The sequence below is a fragment of the Metopolophium dirhodum genome, chromosome 3 (assembly GCF_019925205.1).
Source record: "Metopolophium dirhodum isolate CAU chromosome 3, ASM1992520v1, whole genome shotgun sequence".
In the NCBI taxonomy this organism is placed as follows: domain Eukaryota; kingdom Metazoa; phylum Arthropoda; class Insecta; order Hemiptera; family Aphididae; genus Metopolophium; species Metopolophium dirhodum.
The window spans coordinates 12,508,184-12,533,552 of NC_083562.1; the positions used below are offsets into that span (position 1 = coordinate 12,508,184).

Below are 25,369 nucleotides of genomic sequence, written 5' to 3' on the forward strand. Positions count from 1 at the left end.
GGATATTAAAGTTTATATTATTATTTGTAAACAATAAAAAAAAACAAAATGGATTTAGGTATTATGTTTTTTTACTATACATTTTGAAAGTACTTGCAAACTTTTGACTCCCCCCCCTTCTTCCCTTAAGTACAAACCTTTCAAAGTTGAAGATTGAAATATTTTATCATTTAAAGGTTAACAACAGACAAAAACAAACCATTGTTAAACCAATACAATTATCGCGTTCGCTCTACTCAGAATCTACAATTTTTCATCGGGAAATAGAAAAAAAATGAATGACTAATTAATAATAAACTTTCTTATAATACATGAAAATCAAATAAATAATAAAATAATTTTAAACATAAAAAAATATAATTGTATTATTACAAGACTTATTATAATTTAGGTAACATGTTTTCTTACTGTACAAAATTATTCTAATATAACTGTATAATTTCAACCCACTTTAATCATTAATGTTTACAACAGTTTGCTTGATTACTTAATATGAATGTTAATAATAATTAAAATTTTATTATTCATTCCACTGATTTTATACTTTTTTATATTATCTATACTAACATTTATTTTTAGTTTAAAAATATAGATGGAGCTATTACAGTTAGTTTATAAATAAAAAAGTAATGTCTTTAACTATAGAGTGAAATTATATGAAATGCTGTAGACTTTACATTAACTAAAATACTTATAAATATTTATAAAAGTATTCATAATTTATAAGTCCAACAAATTATTTGTGTAATCATTATATTATTTTGTAAGTATAAAACATTTTTATTTAAGTATTAGAAACATTAGATATTCCGATGATGTAAGTTCTGAAAACCAATAGCAAAATTAGCGACTTCTAAAAGTTTAAGTTTATTCAAGAAATGTAGAAAATACCCTGTTAACAAGTGTTTTGAAAGATGAAAATAAATATTATATTATTATTATATTTTAATAATACATTTATATTTAATCATAGTACTTAAAATATCAAATCATGTAACGAATATGTGAATTTTATTGATTTATAAGTTGTATGTTTTATCCTTATTACTAACGTATAACACATCAAATTTTTCATTTAATAATTAATTTTTTCTTGTTAATTTTTAATATTAAAGTGAATTTATTACCTGTCACAAATTCAAAGGTAAGTATACTTAAGTCATTTAAAATTTAAAAAAAAATTGTTTTTATTAAAAATAAAATACTTACAATTTATACATGAGTACAATAAGCAATGTTTATTAACCCATTAAAGGCGTACGTTGCCACATGGCAACATAGATTTTTTACAATCATTTTTGAGATATAACATAAGTTTTCAACAAAATGTTGGTTAAAATTGTAAATAAAAAAACTCTGGCGCTAATTGGTTAAAAGTTAAAAGTAACGGGAATGATTGAATTGGGAAGGCACTCAGTAGTCACCTGACTAGCAACAAAAACAAAAATTACAATATTATAAAATGCTCATAACAATCTTTAACATAAAAATATTTGTAGAGGTTAATAATTGTGCAATAAATTATAGTATAAAATACTAGTATACTACCTATAACAATTCTATAAAATCAATGGCATTAATAGGCATCAATGTTGAGTACCTTTTCGTACTAGTTGAGGAAAACTGCTCTTTGGTTGTACAGTATTAAATTTTGATGCAATATAAATAAATGGTTCAAATAAACTTGTTCGGTCCAAAGCATTGACTTCAAAATGTTTCATTTTTTCTCTAATAGACCAATGAGAAGCTCGACTTGTAGGACACTCTAAAGTTGGAGCTTTGATATCCATTTCTCGCATTCTATGGCCAACAATGACATAAAAAGCCTAAAATATAAATACATCAAATATAAAATGTATTATTTGTTTAATATTAAGAATTAAAGAATAAAAAGATTCATTATTTAAATTTTTACTATATTTACATCTTTTTTTTCCTTATTCTTATCAATTTCTTTTTTTAATGTGACTAAGCAATCAAATGTTTCTGGTCGACTTGTATCATATACTAGTATAAAGGCATCTGCAATGGACGCATACTGCTTAGCTATTTGACCAAAAGACAACATAAGCGAAGGATCTGGATTTGAATACAATCCAACCTCAGGTAACTGTGTCAAATCCAAACCAGCAGTATCATAAAAACGAACTTGTTCACGTACCCCTTTGCCAATATCTATAGAAGCCTGGTATATATCCTCGATAGTAGGCCACAGTTTCTACAACCAAAATTAAACAACAATAATATATAATAACAATAGGCATTCTATGTTCTAATAAACTCACATAATTTTTACTAAAATGTCCATAAATAGCTTGTTCCAATATTGCTGTCTTACCAACGCCTTTCACGCCAAATACAACGACACGATAATTTTTTACCATTTTTACTCATACAGTTTAATTGCAATTAAAAATAATAATTACAAATAAAGAAAAAAGTTATAATATTGATATTATAAAGGTACCTATATGATCATAAAAAATCTCGACACTGACATGATATATTTATATCAACATAATTATTATTTGATGATAATTATTTATAACATTGATTCAAAAGTGAAAAATAAACATCATAGTGGTTATTTCACAATTTTTTTTAAATTCAAGTATTTTCAAAATCATTCATTGTGAATTAATTGTGATAAATACGTGATCATAAACCACCAGTAAACCACAGTCTTATCGGTATATATGATATATATATAAAAGATATATGTTTAAAACACAAATATGAATTATGAAATATTAGTATACTTTGTTAGTACCCAACAATATTAATAAAAATAAAATAGTATTAAAATTAATCAAATAGAAATTTCATAATTATGTTTTTACTTTAAATTGTTTAAAACAATAATTCAATAAATCTATTGGCCATCTCGTTCCTAAATCTCGTTCCTTACATCCATTTTAGCAGATAACATAAACCGATATTTTTGTTTATAGGTAGTGTTTAATATTTATCCATGATAGGCATTAGGCAGTAGGCACATAGTATTTGCAATACTGCATAGTCGACTAAACGATATATTTCAAAACCATTAATTATAATATAAAAAGTATAATATATTATATTATATTATATATGTTTTAAATGTATGTATAGTATATTTTTATAAGCACATAATCTCTTGACAAGATGTCGGACGACGAAGAAATTACTTATGTAAAAAAACAAAAAACCATACACTACGGCTCGTTAGAAGATCAAGAACGTATCCGTCTATCTTCTTTAGCCTTCACTGAAAACGACGGTGAATCAAAAGTTGTAGGAGGAAATATAAACGTATCCAATGGTAATAATATTAGATAAAATATAATGATTACAATTAAAATGAAATGTAAAGTAGGTAGGTATTTTTAACAAATTATTAATTACATTGTTGTTGTTGACAGAATATTTTGATTTGGAGGATGCTATATCTAAAGACAAACAAGCTTTACTTGAAGAATTTGAACGTAAAAAGAAAGCCCGGCATGTGCAAGTTTCTACTGATGATGATGAAGTTAAAAAAAACCTCAGAAAGCTTGGACAAGCCATATGCTTGTATGGGGAAGGACCAGCAGAAAGAAGAAATAGATTGAGAGAACTGCTTTCAAGGTATTTAACATTCATTTTTACTAATGTATTAGTTAATGTCTTGATGAATTAGTAATTACTATTTTGATAACACTAGGATTAACAGACATTGTATAAATATGTTATAGAGTAGGAGAAGATGTTGTAGCAAAAAAACCAGAAGAAGAAAGAGAGAAACGACAGCAAATCAAAGATCAAGATACAACCTGGTACCATGAAGGGCCACCTTCACTCCTAGATGCACGTTTATATATGGCTGGTATGTAATATAAATTATAACAGCCGAGTCGTGATAACTCAAAAAACTTGACTACTCGAATTGTTTTTTTCCCCTTTTTATTAAGTAGATATCTGAAAGTGAATTTTTATCCCCCTTCAACTTCGAGTTATCGCGACGACTGTATTATAATATATTATATAAATAACATTATATTTTTATACTAAAATTTAATTAATGCAGTCCACACAAACAAAAAAATAATTTTATTTTTAATTTGATAAACAAAGAACAAAGAACTTCCCCTAATATTGTTTATTATTATTAATTGGTTTTAAAATAATTCTTCTAGAGTATTCATTGTTGAGATCAAACTTTCGTTTGGAAAAGCTCAGAGAAGAAGCTAGTATACCTGAATCAACACTTACAGCTCGCTTACAAGATTTACATAAATACACAACATCTCTTTCTATTTATTGTAGTCAAATTGGCGATACTAGACCAATTTCATACTGCCGGTTTAGTCCTGATTCGCAGTTTATAGCTACATCATCTTGGTAAATTATTTTTATTTCTGATGAACTTTTGCTTATAAATGTCCATTAGAACTTTCATTTAATTATTGTTGTATTTATACATAACTTATTTCAGGAGTGGTTTGTGTAAATTATGGTCAGTTCCCGATTGTTCATTAGTTCAAACATTCAGAGGACATAATTGTAATGTCTGCTCTATCACGTTTAATCCACATGCTGGCACTGCAGAAAATGTCTGTGATCTTGTATCATGCGCCAGTGATGGTTCCGTTAAACTGTGGTCCATGGATAGGTAAGCTATTTTACTGCTTGTTCATGTAAAATATGGTATGAACATACATTACAATGTTCCAATAATGTTTTTTTTCAGCAAAAAAGAAGAACCTGTAGCAGACCTGGAAGGTCATGCACCATTTAGAGTGTCAAGAGCGGATTTTCATCCATCTGGTAGATTTTTAGGAACTTGCTGTTTTGATAATTCTTGGCGATTATGGGATTTAGAACAAGGGGAAGAAGTTCTCCATCAAGAAGGACATTGTAAACCAGTTTATTGTATGTCGTTTCAGTGTGATGGCTCAATTGTTGCGACTGGGTAAGTACAATTATTTATTAATTGTATTTAAATATTTAATATTTTAATAAAATCCTTGTTTTAATATTGATACCATACTTTAATTCATTATTTCTTATATTATAATAGGGGATTGGATGCTTTTGGTCGTGTTTGGGATTTGCGTACAGGAAGATGTATTATGTTCATGGAAGGTCATTTAAAGTCTATATATAGTATAGACTTTTCTCCTAATGGGTAATTTTTATTTAAAAAAAGCTTACAAAACAATACTCAACTAAAATTAATTGAATTTTAAGTTATCAAATGGCCACTGGTAGTGAAGATAACACATGTCGTATTTGGGATGTAAGAAAAAGATCATGTCTATACACTATTCCAGCGCACATGAGTCTTGTTTCGGGACTGAGATACCAACCTGAAGGTCATTTTATAGTTACGTCTTCATATGATAACACAATCAAGGTACTTATAGTAAATACATTGTGTTAATTAGTTTAATAAAAATATTTTATTTTTATAGATTTGGGCAAATAAAACATGGCAAATGTTAAAAACACTATCTGGACACGACAACAAAATAATGGGAGTGGACATATCTCCAGATTCTAAATATATAGCATCTTCATCATATGATAGAACATTTAAATTATGGGCTCCTGAATACTCATCATAACTTTTGAGTTTAACTGATTAAATAATATGTTATTTTATACTTGTTAAAATAATATAGTTTTAAAATAAATTGCATATTACATTTTTTTTTATCTTATATTTCTAATTTTTGCTATTACTGATGCTACTTTTGAAGCAGCAATTGATGATGATTTCATTATGTACTCATCACTTTCTAGTCTTAATAAATTCATTATTTGCATAGTAGTTTCATTGAGTTTGACTCCAAGTTCTTCCAATACATATCCCAAGTATTCTGAAATAATATATTTAAATAAATTAAAAATTAGTAAAAACATACAGATCAGTTGCTGACTATGTATTGTATTTAAGTGTAATTAAAATGTCAGTATAAAATAAGGTTTACAATTTTAATTTGTTGTAATATTATATTTAAAAATATATTCTTTTATTTACCAAACAATACTTAAATAATAATTTAAAATCCTTTAAAAACTCATGGCATTGAGTCAAAAATGTATACAGCTGAAATCCTTGGAACTATACTGTATTCCAAATTAGTCTGGAAAATATCCCATCGTGGTTTGCGCATGTGCAGCCAATCACAGCGGTTCTACCGTTCAGAGGCTATGCCGTTTTACTAGACTTATTTGGAATAGAGTATAGTCCACCATCCAGTTTTATTTGTATACCAACAAATTTTACACTAATCATCTTCAAAATTTTAAAAGCAGTAACTACTGACTTAGAAGGAATTAAATTAACACATTCCATAACATGTATTGAAAAGTAATTGAATTTATATTGTAATGATAACTAAAACTAATGGTATAATGAAAATGAATGAGTAAAAATAATTTATTTAGTGATTTAACCTACTCAATATTCTATTATCCAATAGAATTCTATTATTCCATGTCCAATAGTGATTAAAATTAATTCATAAAAGATTTACCAATATCTGCAGCTAATTGTTGAGCAGCCAAATTATTTATTTCTCTTAATGACTGTATCTGTTCTACATAAACATCACATGTATTTCTTGCTAATATCCTTAATAAGACATTTGTAAAACTTTCTTCCAGCGAAGCATCTGTGTAACGTCTGTCAGATATACTTAAAACTACAGTTACTGCTTCATTATCTCTTACTAAAAATGGTTCAACATGCTGAGGAAGTGTAATTAAATACTGTCCAATCTATTAAGAATGCAAAAAAAAAATTGTTTACTTAAGATTATTTGTTTTAGAAACATACGGACATAATTATCTATAGTCACATATAACATTACTTGGGTAATATATTCTCGCGGAGAAAGTCTATGAGCATCAGATGTTTCCTTACTAAATTTTACTTTTTCCAGTTGCTCTAAGTAAAATAATATTGGCCTAAATGATATTTTATAAAAAGTTTGGTATATATGAGAACACAATTTTTCTGTTGCTTGAATTGATTCTTTAAATAATTTCCAGTCACTATCTAAAAATAAAATTATGCATTTTATACAAAAAATTACGTACAATAGTTATAAGAAAGAAAAGAAAATGTTAATAAAGCTTTGTGTATGTAAAAAGATTAGAGTCCGTTGATAGAACTCTATGAAATAACAAATAAAATAAACACTAAACTTAATAATATTTTTAAAAACTATTAAAGCTTACTAATAAAAAAATAATTTATTAATTGAAAAAATCATACCACTTTTTAATAAATCAATAACATTTTTTAATTCAATCTGCCTATCTTCAAGTAATAAATATTTTGAAACATTTAATGCTCGTTGTTCATTTGTTAAAATACAACTTTTAAATTCAGATTCCACAAAATATAATTCTCGTAAAAATTCTCCTAAAAATACAAAATAATAATTTCAAGTGTTAAATGTATAACAATAATTCTAGGTATTTTGAATAATCACCAGAAGATTGTAAAAATTTTAAACATATTTGAAACAAATTCCAGTTTTCTCCGGGTTTAATGTTAGCTAATATTTTTTTTAATACTTCTTTTCCTCCTTCAATAACAGTAGAAAATATCCTCTAAAAATTAAATTATTTTTCATTAAAAATATTTCAATGTATTTTAAATAAAATTATTTTTATTACGTTAATAGAACAGATCATTTCAGGAAAAACACAGTGACTAAAAACAGCACTTCGACGTTTTGCTTCTTCTGATGCTCTAAAAACAGTTAGTTGAGACTGACCAAAAGCTTGAACTACATCTACCAAATCATCTTGGTTTAATGCAAAATCAGTGATTTTTTTTGAATGCTCATATTCAAATTCTTTGTAAGAAACAATTTGTGGTATCAATGGTCTGTATATACTTGTTAATATGTTATCCCAATTAAATGAATCACCTATACAAATGTAATTTGTAATTAAAATTTGATCAAAATATATAAATAAAATGCTTACTAATTTTTGAATCATTTTTAATATTTTTAATAAATACGTCAGTTGTTACAAATAAATCTAATAGTAAAATCAATGGTTCTGGATGGTTTCTGATAGATACGTCAACCAATTCAAACATTGGAAGTTCTAATATATTAAACAAATCTCCATAGGATAAAATTAATTGACATTCTATTTCAGGTTGTACTTCATTATTAAATAACTTTTTGTACAAAATCATCTGTATAATTATTGAAATTCATTAAAATTTAACTATTCAAAATGAATACATGATAATTTTAGACACTAATGCAGGGTTGCACAAAACATTTAATGAATCAATAGTGAGCTAATGGTCCCTTAAACAAGATTTAGTGGCCCACGTTTGGTCCATTAAATTTTTAGTGAACCATTAAAATTAATAAATTGATTATGCAACCCAGCATAAGTGTTTTTATATTATTTTAAATCATATAAAATGGATAGAGATGTCTAAAAACTTAAGAACATTCATACATTTTTTGTTTATAATAATTCATACTATACTCTATCTGGCGAGAGAACACCCCAATTCAAAGCATGTAGACTGATGGCCGAAACCCCACTTTCCTCTCCAAAGAACCTAACTATTTCAAAGGCGGTTGATCAGGGCATCGGTAGCACATCAGTCATACTGACACCAATTTCAACCGACCACTGCTGATAACAGCCATCGGGCACTAATGTGGTTTTGGTGGAAACACTAGCTGTGTTTAGTATGGGGATTATGAATACGTAGAACAAACCAATTTTTTTCTAGACAGAGTAATAAGTCCCCAAAAAATATTATTATGATATTAAAGTTATAAAACTTTTGCAAAGAAACTTGTATATTTTTAACAGTATATGTATTTTAGACTAATTTTTAGGTATGTGATACAACCATAATAGTATAATCTATAAATACTAGTGCTTTAAGCTCCATCCATTATATATAATTTATAGGTGATGTATTAAATTAGCTTAAATTCGCATAATTAGTAACTTACTTGCTGCTTTTTACATTCTATTAACGCTTCATAAAAACTTTCAAAAAACATTAAAGGATTTTTAGAATACTCATTGGCATACATTTTTGATGACCACTCTTTACGTAATCGGTTTTTATTACACTTTAAATAATATTTAATAATCTGATCATGTTTTTCTAGATCGGTAAATATATTTACATAATGTTTTGATTCATCTGTAAAATGCATTTTTAAATATATTTTATATATACTTCTATATTACATGAATACATGTATCATATTATTTTAGAAACTGATTTTCATACCAATTTTTTCATTTTCAAAAGCCACATTAATCATTGGAATCAATATTACTTCAAATTTATTTTTTAGCTCTTCCAACTGATTTTTTCTTTCTTCATAATCAGAATTATTTTCCAAGACTGCTAAAGAACGTTGCATTCTAATCAATCTATTAGTTACTTGGTCTATTTCTCCATTATCCATTAACTAAATATAACACATTCATAATTACCAAATATATTTTTTTCCTGTTATAAATTAGTTATTGTTAGGTACTAATTACTATTTCAATATCAGTAATAAGCTTTGTCCAATTGTCTGCTTCCTCCAAAGCATTTTTGGTAACTTCCATATTACATTTGATTCCATCATACAATTGAAGTTTTAATAATGATTCACCGGTGTTACTTTTAACCTATTCATCAAATTAAAAAAAATACAATTATAAATATTGTTTTTTTTTAAATATTAAATCTAGTTAGTTACTGTATTAATTTCTTGTTTTAAATCAATAATTTTTTGTTGGATATTTGTAGCTTGATTTTCAAATTTCTCTATATCATTGACAACTTTTGGTAGAGAAGAAAGAACTTGTATTGTTGTTTCGTCTAGTACCTCGTGTACCTGTTCTACACATAATTGTAACTTTTTCAACATAGATGGAATCACCTATTTCAGAAATAAATGTTTATATGTTAATCATAGATTAGTATTTTGTTTTATTTTACCGCAGTGATATAGGCATTAATATCCATTTTCATAAGTACATAAAATATACAGTAAATATATAGGTAGTATAAGTGTATAACATATAATTCACGTCTAATTTCTAAACTATAAATAATATATAATATTATATAATTTATTACAATTTATACACACCTCACGACATTGATCTGGGGGCTTATCCTTTAATGTATTATTAATCCAATCTACAACACTAAAATCTTTTTCTGAAAATGATGAAATATTCTGTAAAAATAAAAATGAAATATACATTTCCATGATACCTATTCATAAGCAAACATTATTTATTTTAAAGTCAAAATTACCATTGTAATTGATTACCAATGATTCCAATCCCGAAATGCTATGCCAATACTATCGAATAGTGTCTAAACCCTAAAATTTAATTATCAATTAAATATTATAGGATAATTGAAAATTAGATACATAATAAATAATAAGATATAATATTAATATTTAATCAGCGTTGGAACAATATTGTTGTACCACAGAATAAATTAAATGGCTATTCTGTGTTACTACTGTGTTGTGCAGCACAGTCACCACAGATTATAAATTAAAATAATATATTGTAGTGTAGTTGCTTACAGTTGTAGTTGTTGTGTTGTAGACGATTGATATCACGGACTTATAAAGTTATATCACAGAATATTATTCATTTATTAGGTGCCACGGTTGTAGATAGTAATAAAAAAATATATCTTAAATCGTGTTCGTGCGAATATCTTATAGTGATTGATAGAAAGATAAAATATATTAAAGAATAATCACGAATTAAAATATACTATTATATTACTAGTATATTTTAATTCGTGAGAATAATCATGAAATAAATTATCTAATTGATATTTGATAATAATGATTATAATTCATAATATTTATAAGTTTTTTTTTAATAAGTTCATGATAAATGATAATAATCGATAGATATTACAAAAAATAGTATCATTATCATAGAAAAGTACAGACATATAAACATACGTTAATAAGTAATAACAGGTAATCGGAAAAAAAATCCTCGGAAAATAAATCCCCCGACGAACAACCCCAGAAAAAAAATCTCCAGACTACAATATTACTCACAACCACATGCAATATGAACAAATATTTTTTAAACGTTAATTAGTATCTATAATTACCATTTACCACATTATTAATATATAATTACAAATACGTATATTATATTATAATATAATAATATATTATGTGTAATATGCCTCGTGCCTACATTTAATAAATTATTGTTTGATAATTAGTATTATTATTATTACCTATATTTTGTATAATATTTTTGTATACTATAGGTATGTTTAAAACTTTATTATTTGACGTATCGATCATTCGAAATATTTTTATATGCTATATTTGTGAAGTTGTTAAATTAATTAAGTTGAATTACACATAATATTTAAAACAAAATATTATTTATAATGTATAATTTTTTTAATAATATAATATAATATAGGTACGTATTTGTAATTGAATATTAATAATGTGGTAAATGATAATTATAGATGCTAATTAACGTATAAAAAATATTTGTTCATGTTGCATATGGATTAGTAATAACATAATATAAAGAATGTATTGATTTTACAATGATGTGTTTTTTTTTCTGTCAAACATCTTTCCTGATAGAAAAGTGAATCTAGTTGGTACCTACTTTGGGGAGGTTAAAATTTAAAATTTAAAATAGTTTTAGAAAGCGTCAAGAAAAACAATAAATAGTGAAAAAAAGTCATTTTTGCGCAAACCGATTTTTGAAAAAATCGATTTTTTTGGTACAACTCGAAAACTAATAACCGTAGACATTTGACCTTTGACGTTTTCACCAAATATTTATATTATCATTTTCAATGAATGGTAACATTTTCGAAATTGACTCTTTTGACTCTTTTTGAGCTAGTTATAGTCTTTATACATTTTTCTAATTTTCTAATTTTTTTAAATTATTTTTGATGAAAACTTTATCACTTAGTAAATAAGCTTGACAATTTATTTAATGCAAGATTCCTCACAAGTTTTATTAATGTATATTCAAAAATATTAAAAATACAATAGGTACAGGCCGTTTATTTTTCATATGCATTTAAAGTTTAAATTTTGACAAAATACATCTATTTTACAGTTAGAAATTCAAAAAAATTCTTCCTTTCATAGCTAATATTAGAAATTTTGATAGACAACTCCCCAAAAATGTTCCTACCTTAAACAAAAAAAAAAAGTTTCCTGGAAAGTAATATTAATTTTGTATGAGTGTTTAAATTGGGTTTATTAGGATTCTGGAAAAAATACTCCTCTACAATTTTTATAATAGGTATTTGTATTTATACTGTAAAACCCTGCAATAAGCCGTATTAATTTAAGAACGAAACCTATGTGTGCTTAAACAATTATTTAATTATGATATTGAGTATTGACTTATAAGACTTATAAAGACTTATATTATACAAGTATTATATTATTAATTTATTATGATCTAAGATTAAAGCAATTAGCAAGTTGGATTGTGGTCATGGTGTTTTAAATACATAATATATTATAATATACATTTATATAAATCCACCTTGGATTAAATCATAGACATATAATAGATAATATATAATTTATTCTATTATATGTCTATGGATTAAATATATCTTAAATTGTGGTCCGTGGTGACTGATAAGTGATAACCATGTACTAGTGACGCCATCTATAGCTATGGTCTGCCGCTAAAACCCAAGACAACTGTTATCTTACGATGCCGTTATCGCTTATCGGACATCCAGTTGGAACTTGGGTCTTGGTAGTTGGTGACTAAATTGATATTTTCAATATTATTATTATGCTTAAAAAATTGGAATACACCGTCGCGGTGATGCAACGATTGAACAATACCACCACCTCTGCGATTCCATGTAAATTGTAAATAGCTGATTGAATCGGTTCGACAATACTGTTGTACACGCACACCATTTATTTCATCGCAATAACCGCGCGTTCGGCAACAGTTTCCATCCCGGTCCGTCGTCGCCGACACTGATGGTCGCCCCCGCCCGTTACAGGTTAACATGATCAAGAGGTCCAACGCCAAAGAAATGTTCATCATACGCGCGTTGGAGAAGATTCTTGGGGACAAGGATGTCAAGAAGTCGTATCACGCCGAGTTGCGGAAGGAATGCGAAGCCGCACTGCGTGAGTAATATTTATTGAAATGTGAATGTGTGTAACGCCGCTAAATTGATACATTTATAATTTTCCTACGTTTTTCTAGAGAGTATAAAATCTGAGTGCCAAGCCGAAGAGAAAACGGATACATCATCCGCCTTGCCTTTGCCCAAAGATGGCAGCTCGGCTATATCAGCAGAGAAATACTTCAGACCATTTGAATTAGCTTGTCAAAGTAAGTCGCCCAGAATTGTCGTAACTTCATTGGACTGCTTGCAAGTAAGTCTATTTATTACTTATTTTGTGAGTGCTTACAAAACGATTCGTGAGTTGCTTAATGTTTTATTATTCAATGGTTTCAGAAACTCATTGCATATGGTCATTTAACGGGCAACTGTACCAATGACACAGGCAAGCCACTGATTGATAAGATTGTAGAAACTATCTGTGATTGTTTTACAGGATGTCAAACAGATGAAGGAATTTTATTACAAATCATTAAAGTAAAAATATTGACCATTTTATTTTTGTTAAATAATGTTTTTTTAAAAAATATTTTTTTCAGGCTCTGCTAACTGTAGTTACAAGTCAACACGTTGAAGTGCATGAAGCGACAATCTTAAAAGCAGTTAAAACATGTTATAATATTTATTTAGCTAGTAGAAATTTAGTTAACCAGACAACAGCTCGAGCGACTCTTACCCAAATGTTGAATGTAATCTTTACTCGCATGGAAATGCAAGCAATGGAGGTAGATGTGCCTAAATATGAGTCAGAAATTGTAGAATTGTGTGAAGTCGATGAAACAGTTCAGAGTGATGACTCTCTTAATCTAGATATCGATGAAAGAATTATTTATGATATTGTCAATACTATATGTGATTCTGCTATAGAAAGTATTGATCAAGGTACCAAAACAAAAGAATTAGCCCAAGATATTGTAAGATCTATGTCACAAGTAAGTAATTGATTATTTGTTGAATTTATATTAAGTATATTTATACTTAATATTTGTTTAGGAGAGTTTGGAAACTACAAATGAAGCGGAATGTAAAACAATTGCATCTTTTAATCATATTTTACAAAAGGATGCCTTTCTAGTTTTCCGATCTTTATGTAAGTTATCAATGAAACCATTGCCTGAAGGAACACCAGATCCAAAGTAAGAATATTTGTTCAATAATTAGTTCAATAGTTTGTATAATTTGATTTTAATAATTTATTTTAAGGTCTCATGAACTACGTTCTAAAATCTTGTCTTTACATCTTTTATTATCCATTTTACAAAATGCTGGACCTGTGTTTCGCACCAATCCAATGTTTATAACAGCAATCAAACAGTTTTTATGTGTTGCCTTATCTAATAATGGTACATCATCTGTACCCGAAGTATTTGAACTTTCCCTAGCTATATTTTTATCTTTGCTATCGCGATTTAAAACACATTTAAAAATGCAAATTGAGGTAAGCAAAAATGAAATTAATGTTAATTTAATGTAATTTTTATAATTATAATTTTTATTAACAGGTATTCTTCAAAGAAATATTTTTAAATATTTTGGAGACTTCAAGTTCAACCTTTGAACACAAATGGATGGTGATTCAAGCATTAACACGTATCTGTGCTGATGCTCAAAGTGTAGTTGATATGTATGTCAATTATGATTGCGATTTATCTGCAGCAAATCTCTTTCAAAGGTAATTATTAAACTATTAACTAATAATAAATACAAGTTTTTTTTTGTAATTAATCTTAATAAATATTATTGTGTTATAGGCTAGTTGATGATCTTTCTAAAATTGCACAAGGTCGTCAAGCAATTGAACTAGGTGCTACTCTAAATCAAGAAAAATCCATGCGTATTCGTGGACTCGAATGTTTGGTGTCGATATTGAAGTGCATGGTAGAATGGAGTAAAGATTTATATGTTAATCCTAATTCTCAGACTAATCTGGGTCCAGAAAGAAATGTACGTGAATATGATGCCAATGAGTCAGCTGTTACTCAGGACAGTCTTAACTCGTTTGATGGCAGTGAATCTAGTTTAACATCAAATAGTTCGGGTAACAAAGAAGCTCCAGATATGCCTCAACAATTGCAAGTGCTTAAACATCAGAAAGAAGTCTGGGAAACAGGCATACTTATGTAAGTTTTTAAAATAGTTTTATTGAAATCAGTGGCTGCTTTGGTTGGTTAAACAAATGAGGTGGCGTCTAACATAAAATGTAAATTGAATAAAACTTGATAATATGTATAATATTAAGCTCACATTATTATGCCCAAATTCTTTAAATCATTTTATATGACTTTATTAGCAAAAAGTTCAATTTGTTTAAATAGGTACATAAATGTTTAAGAGAATATCAATGGACTTTTGTTTTTTCTCAACTCGTGCGCAACATGGCTAAATTAAGGTCACCAAATTTAATCTTCTATAGTTAGCTTTTTTAACATTAGAGTGAATTGACATATTACCAAACTTAAAAGTAAGAACTTTATCTGTGTTCTCTTGTAGGTTTTTTATGATAATTTAATTTTTAAGTGGGTTATGAGCATTTTTGAGTATTAATATTTTACACTCATAACTTAAAAATTAAAATATTGTAAAAAGCAAAAAAGATAACACAGATAATATTCTTATTAGATTCTGAGCAAAGCGATGAATGTATTGATTTTATAATGATGTGTGTTTTTTTATTATTTTTTTTTGTGTCTGTCACCACTTTTTAGGACAGTAAAAATGCTTGGATTTTCTTCAACAGTAACTTTTCTGATAGGAAAGTGAATATAGTTGGTACTTTGGCAGATGAAAAAAATTAAAAATCCTTAGTCACAGTTTTTATTTATAAGCATTTAAAGTTCAAATCTTGACAAAATACGGAAATATTACAAAAATTAACAAACTATTTTGAGTTGAGAATTCATAAAAATTTTTCTTTTTAAATCTAAGATTTGAAAATGTAATACAAGATTATCCATAAGTTTGTCTACCTTTATAAAAATTTACCTCTATTAAAAAATGTCTACAAGAAAGTCAAATTTAATTTTTATGAGCGTTTCAAATCATATTTTTACAACATTTGATATTCACTCGATATCTCATGTAACAATTTTCTTATTTTGTTGTAATTAAAAAACGTATGACTGTAGATACTTGAAAATTTCACTAAATGTTTGTATTAGAATTTTCTATACACGATAAAATTTTGAAAATAATTTGACTCTTTTTGAGTTGTTTACGGACATTATTATTTTTAAATTTTTTTAGTTTTTTTTCTATAAATATCAATAAAATTTTATTTGTCGGGTAAAAAAGAGTGAAAAATTTAATGCAAGGCTGCTGATATAATGTTACAATAGCAGTTGAAAAATAATAAAAACACATAGGCACAATTTTAAGCATTTAAAGTTCAAATTTTGACAAAATTTATCAAATTTATAATTTAATAATCATTTTGTAGTTAAAAATGTATAAAATGTTTAACTTTTATAGCTAAGGATTGAAAATTGAAAATAAGGCTCCACGTAAATAGGTTATATATAAATTACTTTATTCACAATAATATCATCAAATATACTGGGTAATATCATAGGTTGACTGACAATTTTCGCTCAGAATCGTTTTTCTTATACAATGATATTATATCATTGAATTCAAATTTAACACCATCCATTACAGTGACCCACTTGTAACCTACTGTACAGCAGAGCGACATCCACTTACCCACCTTTTTTTAAATTTATTTTCTCTTAAAAATTTGAGCTAACCACATACAATTAGAACTGCTGGACGTACATTTTGGTATGTTATGAGTTATGATGTATAAGGTAGTAAGATGAAGACAACACATTCAGATACAATGTTCTCTTCAGCAGATAATCCTACTAATATTTTGTCGGTTATTCCTTAAAAACAAAATTATGTATTTTTTGTATTTTAATTATTGTTACGTAAATGTTAATATTTTTTTGACAATGAGGGCTAATATATAAATTGACTCAATAGAAAATATAGCCAGGACCGCCACTGGTTTAAATACATAATATTTTCTGATAACTGATAACATTTTAGGTTTAATCGCAAGCCTAAACATGGAATAAATTTCCTTCAAGAACAAAAGCTTCTTGGAACTAGTCCTTCTGACGTAGCCGAATGGTTTCATGTTGATGAAAGATTAGATAAAACAGCTATTGGAGATTTCCTTGGAGAAAATGAAGACTTTAACAAAGAAGTAATATTATAATCATTTATTGTTTTTATATATCATAGATCATATAAAATGTATAGAATCATGTGTAGCGTACTACATTTATGCCAATGTTATCAACAAATCTTGCTGAATAACTTATGCTGTATACTCTAGTTACTTGTCTCTAATTCATCACAAAATATCATATGTACCAATAGGCAGTTGATGACCTGATAGATTGATGTATGCTAAACAGCTTTAACTTAGCAATGTAATGATGGCATCTATTCTACTTCTGTCATTTCCAGTATTTCTCAATAGGGGAAGGGGGGGGGGGAGAAAATGACAAACTTACATGTTTGTTTATTATTAAACGTTATTTATTTCTTATTCCATTTAAAAATATTCTACTTAGTCAAAAAAAATATAAAAATACATTATTCTACCTAGCTATTATTATAATTTATTATAAATACATTTAATTATATTAAAAAATGAACCATGGGAAAAAAGCCCCAAAATATAAATATAAATATGAATACAATATTATGTAAATGTCATGATATATTGTGTTATAACTAGTTATAAGTTATAAGTCAAAAAACATAGATCTTAGGTATACATACTAAAATGTATACAAAAATTACACAACTATATAAATAATAATATAGTAAGTTAATACAAAACAGGTGGGAGTATAATATATTTAGTTAACAGATAATATTTTAGTATGTATATACTTATTACCTAAGGCTTATGTTTTTTGACTTATAACTTATAACACAATACATCATGACGTATACATAATATTGTGTTCATATTTATATTTTTATTTCATTTACAATCTATATTTTATACAATTAACAATTAATTATTATTTTCATTATAATATATTATTATATTTTGTTATAAGTACATGGTAATTACTAATTAAGAATAGAGTATACATGTGTTCATATTTATATTTCTGGGCTTTTTCTCCGCCTACTTAAAAAAATGTATTATCATTTTTTCAATAAATTATTAATCATTGATTGTGTCACTAACATACCTAATTTCTGTAAAAAAATTTAATTAGTTTTATAATTAATACTTAAACATTTAAAAGTAACCATCTCAATTATTTAAAATAGAATTTTATTAAATGTGTTTCTTTTTGAACATATAAAAAATTCAAATCAGTGAAAATATGCATATGATATTTGACAATGTTTAAATCGGTAAACACAATATTAGTAATATGATTTTATTCTTGGGTAATATATCAATATACCTATTTAGATAAGATTATGGTAATTGAGGAACTAATATTATATAAGCCATTATACATGTATATTTAAGTACCATCTTCAGAAAAGTTACTTAGATATAACATTTTATTCCAAGTAACTTTTTAAGGGAATATTGACTAATAGATATTAATTTCTATCCCTATAATTTAAGTAGATGGTAGGTCATTATACTCCAAAAATGTTCAATATGTATTGATTTTAAATTTTTACTACTACCGATCTACCTATTGTATATTATAATTCAAGATAATATATTAAATAAAAATGTGTAATTATTAATTATTATTAATAAATTAATTTTAGGTTATGTACTACTATGTAGATCAAATGAATTTTGTTGGCAAAGATGTTGTTACAGCATTGCGATTTTTCCTTGATGGATTTCGATTGCCAGGTGAAGCTCAAAAAATTGATAGATTATTAGAAAAATTTGCTAGCAGATGGTTTGAATGCAATCCAAAGTAATTGTTTTATAGTTAACACTTTTTAGCCATTAAATTAAATTAAAAAATACATTTATGTTATGTTTATTCTTAGCAATGGGCTCTTTGACAGTGCTGATACGTTGTACGTGCTTTCCTATTCAATCATTATGTTAACTACAGATTTGCATTCTCCACAAGTCAAAACTAAAATGACCAAAGAGCAATATATAAAAATGAATAGAGGTAGTTGTATATCTGATAATAAAGATTTACCAGAAGAATACTTGAGTAAAATATATGATGACATTGCTGGTCACGAGATTAAGATGAAATCAACAGTAAAACCGGGAAAACAATGTTAGTATTATGGATAGTTAAATCTATGTTAATATTCCTAACCTAATTTATTTATTTCATGTAACAGTAATACCAAATGAAAAGAGACGGAAAGTATTATGGAATATGGAAATGGAAGCTATAGCAGTAGCGGCTAAAAATCTTATGGAATCTGTTAGTCATGTCCGAGCACCATTTACTGAAGCTAAACATTTGGAACATGTTAAACCCATGTTTAAGGTTTGATATTTTAGTCAATGTTTATTTTGAATTATTATAATCAAGACTTGGGACTTAAAAGCATGACATAAAATCTAACAGAGTGCAATTAAAATATATGTCATGTTATATTACAAATTCAAATGTGGCATATTTTGAAAATTTTTTTTGCTTATCTTTATGTAATTTTTTAGTACCATGCACTAGTTTTTTCTATTTTGAGATAGTGCAGGTAGGGTTAGGTTATTTTGCCTTATTTTAAGGGTCTTTAATTCTCAACCCTGATTATAAATTACAACTTATTTAATTTCTAGATGACATGGACGCCATTTTTGGCAGCATTCAGTGTTGGATTACAAGATTGTGATGATCTAGAAATAGCTATGTTGTGTTTGGATGGCATACGTTGTGCTATTAGAATCGCTTGTATTTTCCACATGACCGTAAGTTCACATGACATGTGTTTTTGTAAAAAATAAACATGTATTTATTTTAGTTGGAACGAGATGCCTATGTCCAAGCTTTAGCACGTTTTACTCTTTTGACTGCTAATTCACCAGTGACAGAAATGAAAGCTAAGAACATTGAGACAATAAAAACTTTAATAACTGTTGCATACACCGATGGAAATTATTTAGGTACTTCTTGGCTTGATATTATCAAGTGTATCTCACAATTGGAACTTGCTCAGATGGTGGGCACTGGAGTACGACCACAATTTTTATCACAAGTTATTAGCAAAACTTATCCTCCTATTGAAGCCCTCAGTCAAAAGTTAAATTTTACTACATTAGACTGTAAGTTTTATACTATTTATTTTTATTATATTATGTACTTATGCCTTTTGGTCTTTAGCTAGTGGCAAGGGATCAATAGGAGAGACAAGTAGTCAAAGTGTTGTAGTTGCTGTAGATCGTATATTTACTGGTTCTACGAGACTTGACGGAGATGCCATCGTGGAATTTGTCAAAGCATTATGTCAAGTATGTAGATTTTTTTGTTAAATTATAACATTGAATATGCATTATCCAATTTTATCTTTTAGATTTCTATTAACGAATTAGCCAACTCCACAAATCCCCGTATGTTCAGTTTACAAAAAATTGTAGAAATTTCTTACTATAATATGGGGCGTATTCGACTCCAGTGGTCAAGAATGTGGCAAGTACTAGGTGAACACTTCAACCGTGTAGGCTGTTATCCAAATGAAGATATTGCAACTTTTGCTTTGGACTCGTTACGCCAGTTATCCATGAAATTTATTGAAAAAGGAGAGTTTGCCAACTTTAAATTTCAAAAAGATTTTTTACGTCCATTTGAAATAATTATGAAAAAGAATCATTCTCCAACCATTAGGGATATGGTAGTTAGGTGTATTACTCAAATGGTGAATTCACAAGCAGCTAACATTAGATCTGGGTGGAAAAACATATTTGGTGTATTTCATTTGGCGGCTTCTGATCATGATGGAGCTATTGTTGATATGTCATTTCGTACAACACAGCATGTAATCAGTAAGTAACTATAAAATTATTAAATAAATAACTTCTTTTGTTGCATTTTTAAATTTGTTTATTTGAATAGACTTGTTTTATAAACAAAATTGTATAATTATGATGGAATCATTCCAAGATGCTGTAAAATGTTTATCTGAGTTTGCATGTAATGTTGGTTTCCCAGAAATCAGCATGGAAGCTATACATTTATTGCGTACATGTGCAGATTGTGTTCATGATAAACCTCAAGTAAGTTTACTATTGAACAAAATATGAATAAGTCATACATTATAATATATTGATATTATTTTGTTTTAGATATTTGCAGAACATTTTTCTGAAGAACCGTCTTCTCTAGAAGAAGATGGTGTATGGGTACGAGGATGGTTCCCATTGTTATTTGAATTGTCTTGTATTGTTAGTCGATGTAAACTAGATATACGAACACGTGCCTTAACTGTACTTTTTGAGTTGGTTAAAACTCATGGTACTGTGTTTAAATTAAACTGGTGGAAAGACCTTTTCAATGTTCTATTCCGTATATTTGATAATGTGAAACATCAAGAACACAGCGTTGAGGTAATACGTTTTTAGGTTTATTTTAAATTATAATACATGTATGAATTATAACACTCATTTAACATTTAAAACAATTTGTTATGTTAGAGGATCGAATGGATGACAATCACATGCAATCATGCCCTGACCTCAATTGTAGATGTTTTTACACAATACTTTGACATATTGTGTGCTGTACTGTTGCAAGATTTATACGCACAACTTCAATGGTGTATTCAACAAGGTATAATCTGTAAATCTGTTTATTCCAGTTTTAAATTATTTTATTGATTTATTATTTTATATCATAGACAATGATCAGTTAGCTCAGTCAAGTACATACTGTTTAGAAAATTTGATAACATCTAATGGTTCAAAATTTGATAAAGTAAATTGGGATTGTACTTGTCAGACAATTGTATCAATGTTTGACAGTATGATGCCAAAACCATTAGAAGAACAGAATTTAAGGTCCGAGGTATGTATATTAAATGTTAATAATTATCATGACAATTGCATTGGTGCATTATTAATTTAATCATTATTTATTAGCCTGTTAAACCAGACATCTTAATAACTGCAAAATGTGCTATTCGCCTTGAACTTATCCGCACTGTGGACAATATTGTGTTCTTTCCCTCCACATCGCGTAAAGAAGATCAAGAGTATTTAGCATTAGCTCAAAATACAACAATCAATCAGAATACTGAAATACTGGAACAACAACAAGAGGAGCAAGGAATGTATAGCAACTTGAGTTCTGAACATTTGTTCATGTTAACTGATTGTCTATTGCGCGTTCATAATTATACTAAACAATATAATTACACACTATTGCAAAACATTCCACAGCGAAGTTGCGGTTAGTAATAAATTACAAAAATTAATTCTTAATCATCATATTTTATTTATCTTTATACTTCTATAGTTAATGAGGATATATCAAATATGTTGACACAAGAAACTCAAAGTGTAGCTTGTGTATTAAGAATAGCACTGAAAGCTATATGTGATGAGTCACGGCGTGTGCACTGGACACATGCACAAAATGTGGCTAGTACTGTTGTAAATGATTCTTTTCAGTATTATTTATCATTGAACAATCATTACCACCGAACTTCGTGGAATCCTATTTTATTGCTCATATTTACAAAACTATACAAATTACCTGAAGACAAGGTACATTCAAATTATTTTAGCCCAATATGATAGTATTTATAAAACTTTAATTATTTACAGTTTGCTGTACAATCTTCTACACACTATCCTCTGTTATGTGAAATGATAAGCATTGATCTAAAACCTGAACTGAAGACTGTCCTTGGTAGAATATTTTCACGCATTGGACCAGTTTTTAAAATTACGTAACAATACATTAGCCACAGAACTGTTACATATTTTATTATATTTTTAATCATTAATATGAGGTTATTGCTCATTTATTTATTATAGTCTTGTAATACAAAGATTATGATCACCAGACCAACTTAACGGTCAATAGCACACACCCATTGATTACAACTATATAAAAATAAATAAAAACAAACTCTGTCTTTGTTTTTACTTGTATTACTATTTTCAATTATTTTTGTTAACTTTGCACATTATAAGTATATAAACATTGTGTCGAAGTGTATTATTATTTATTGTGTCACTTGTTTTTTTCTAATGAATGTGATTATATTAAATGTAGGTATAGTTTAATCCTTATGAGTTATTTTAATATCTATAGTTTTTTAATTATTGTATTATCTAAACTATTAGAATGTGCTGATACAACCGTCCCAAAATATAATATAATATATTTTTCATCTTGTGAATTTTATTTTATAAGAATTTCACTTTGTGAAAGTCACTGATTGTTTACTATGTGTCTTATTCAATGTTTGTTATATTTTATCTGTTATCGTATAATTTTATTTAAAAATGTTATCTACAATATAAAATTTGAAATTTTTTTTTAATTTCTAACAGTTCACTCATTGAGCTATTATTATAAGTTACACCTTACACGTAGTTAGACCATGGTATAACAAAAAAACAACAAGACTGATAATTTAACATAAATAGTAAAAAAAAAAAATTTTGTATAATCATATATGTATAATCTATAATCTATTTGTTTTATTAACAATAATTCAATGTTATTTTGGCCCTGGAGTGATGTTATGGAGTTTGAACTTAAATCCTTCGTTCTCAGAGCAGCCGGGTGTGAAGTAATTTTGTACATTAAGCATTTAAGCATATGCAGGGGGAAGTGCGCCTTGGCAACACCTGACATTTTGTAATTAGGTCACTACGCCACTACTGTGTTTTAATGTTTTCAAAAATATGTGATGAAAAAATGAATAAAGTATTCCACGTTATTATAAATAATGATCAAATTTACCTAACTAACGTTCAACATTTTACATTTGTGCGTAAAAAAACACGTTTTTTAATAGGAGAAGTAGGCACCTATGTAACTTGATTCCATAACTAAAGCCGTAAGGATCATTAATTTTAGAGCCATACATGACCTTTTTTTACCAAAACTCAAAAAAGCATGATTTGGTTTTCGCCCAAAGAAATATTATTTATAGTAAACGAAAAATTATTTTGGTTACCACTGTCCACTAATGTACCTAATATAAAAAATATATGTACTAATATTATTATATAACTTTAATGAAAATGTCAATACAAAATTACCGTCATGCTATGGATGAATATAATTCTTGTATGTTAAAAATAGTTAAAATCAGGAGCCTTGAATAACATTTTCACGCTTTTTGGCCCAACAAATAAAATTGTATTGATATTTATAGAAAAAAAACTAGAAAAATTGAAATTTGAAATTGTCTGTAAACAGCTCAAACCAAGCCAACATTTTTGAAAAATTTATCAAGTATAGAAATTGATAAAATAAACATATGATATAAATTTAAAGAGTCTACAGTTATTCGTTTTTGAAATACAACAAAATAAGAAAATCACTAGGTACATGAAAAATCGAGTGAATATCCAATGTATTGTAAAAATATAAACTTAAAACGTTGAAACGCTCATGAAAATTTAATTTTCTTGTAGACAATGTTTTTTTGATAAAGGTAACCTAACTTATGAGCAATCTTGTATTTAGTTTTCAAATCTTAGATTTAAAAAGAAAATTTTTTATAAATTTCTAACTCAAAATAATTTGCAAATTTTCGTAATTTTTACGTATTTTGTCAATATTTGAACTTTACATGCTTATAAAAAAATTGTGACAATGGATTTTTAATTTTTTTTTATCTGCCTTTGAAACAATAACCTAGGAGCCTTCTATTAAACTTTCAAGCTTTTTTACCCAACAAATAAAATTTTAGTATACTATTATAATATAGTGGTAACCAATATGTTTTTTCGTTAACTATGAATAATATTTCTTTGGGCGAAAACCAAATCACTGGTGTTGTATCGAATATTATAAGTGTCATGAATAAATGAGTTAATGAATATTGCGTATTTTACTTGTTAAGTGTAACCGAAAGGTTAACACATATTTTACCTCCCCTATTTTACGGGTTGGTATTGTAATCATGACCTATACCTATACCATATGAGGGTAACTGGTATATTCGTTTGAGGGCGACTGGTACATTTGGTTGAAGGCAACTGGTACATTTTTAAATGCCGAAAACAGCCACTGAGGGTTAGGTCAACTCTCAATTGTCTCCCATTCCAGATAATATACAACA

At 27.3% G+C, this 25,369-nt stretch overlaps 4 protein-coding genes across 6 annotated transcripts; 2 read left to right on the plus strand and 2 right to left on the minus strand.

Annotated features, from left to right (window-relative positions):
- Positions 1-1,169: 1,169 nt before the first annotated feature.
- LOC132941383 (NF-kappa-B inhibitor-interacting Ras-like protein) lies at positions 1,170-2,711 on the minus strand. 3 transcript variants are annotated; one of them, XM_061009418.1, is made up of 4 exons: positions 2,286-2,711; positions 1,925-2,218; positions 1,601-1,826; positions 1,170-1,428 (listed from the first exon to the last, which is right to left on the minus strand). In XM_061009418.1, exons 1-4 carry the CDS (start codon positions 2,382-2,384, stop codon positions 1,421-1,423), a joined length of 627 nt encoding a protein of 208 aa, XP_060865401.1. In that variant the 5' UTR covers positions 2,385-2,711; the 3' UTR covers positions 1,170-1,420. The 3 variants fall into 3 exon arrangements, with proteins under 3 accessions (XP_060865401.1, XP_060865400.1, XP_060865399.1); XM_061009417.1 differs by having other exon boundaries at positions 1,549-1,826; positions 2,286-2,705; XM_061009416.1 differs by having other exon boundaries at positions 1,170-1,826; positions 2,286-2,683.
- A 263-nt stretch (positions 2,712-2,974) lies between these two features.
- LOC132941382 (U4/U6 small nuclear ribonucleoprotein Prp4) lies at positions 2,975-5,659 on the plus strand. The gene is made up of 9 exons (XM_061009415.1): positions 2,975-3,301; positions 3,402-3,606; positions 3,714-3,844; positions 4,155-4,359; positions 4,454-4,630; positions 4,709-4,930; positions 5,039-5,146; positions 5,209-5,374; positions 5,433-5,659. Exons 1-9 carry the CDS (start codon positions 3,145-3,147, stop codon positions 5,583-5,585), a joined length of 1,524 nt encoding a protein of 507 aa, XP_060865398.1. The 5' UTR covers positions 2,975-3,144; the 3' UTR covers positions 5,586-5,659.
- On the minus strand, positions 5,402-10,864 carry LOC132941377 (conserved oligomeric Golgi complex subunit 7). Its single transcript, XM_061009411.1, has 14 exons — positions 10,572-10,864; positions 10,289-10,358; positions 10,119-10,208; positions 9,723-9,905; positions 9,520-9,651; positions 9,260-9,443; positions 8,973-9,169; positions 7,966-8,185; positions 7,651-7,907; positions 7,464-7,584; positions 7,244-7,393; positions 6,837-7,024; positions 6,501-6,744; positions 5,402-5,840 (listed from the first exon to the last, which is right to left on the minus strand). The coding sequence occupies exons 2-14, from the start codon at positions 10,289-10,291 to the stop codon at positions 5,674-5,676; spliced, it is 2,136 nt and encodes a 711-aa protein (XP_060865394.1). The 5' UTR covers positions 10,292-10,358; positions 10,572-10,864; the 3' UTR covers positions 5,402-5,673.
- Positions 10,865-12,766: 1,902 nt separating this feature from the next.
- LOC132941088 (brefeldin A-inhibited guanine nucleotide-exchange protein 1) lies at positions 12,767-23,612 on the plus strand. Its single transcript, XM_061008965.1, has 23 exons — positions 12,767-13,160; positions 13,240-13,412; positions 13,496-13,636; positions 13,699-14,091; positions 14,153-14,295; positions 14,363-14,597; positions 14,662-14,831; positions 14,911-15,279; positions 17,207-17,366; positions 18,920-19,077; positions 19,154-19,398; positions 19,466-19,617; positions 19,911-20,039; positions 20,093-20,393; positions 20,452-20,579; positions 20,642-21,110; positions 21,181-21,341; positions 21,411-21,671; positions 21,759-21,894; positions 21,962-22,128; positions 22,203-22,512; positions 22,579-22,829; positions 22,890-23,612. The coding sequence occupies exons 1-23, from the start codon at positions 13,037-13,039 to the stop codon at positions 23,016-23,018; spliced, it is 4,905 nt and encodes a 1,634-aa protein (XP_060864948.1). The 5' UTR covers positions 12,767-13,036; the 3' UTR covers positions 23,019-23,612.
- Positions 23,613-25,369: the final 1,757 nt, after the last annotated feature.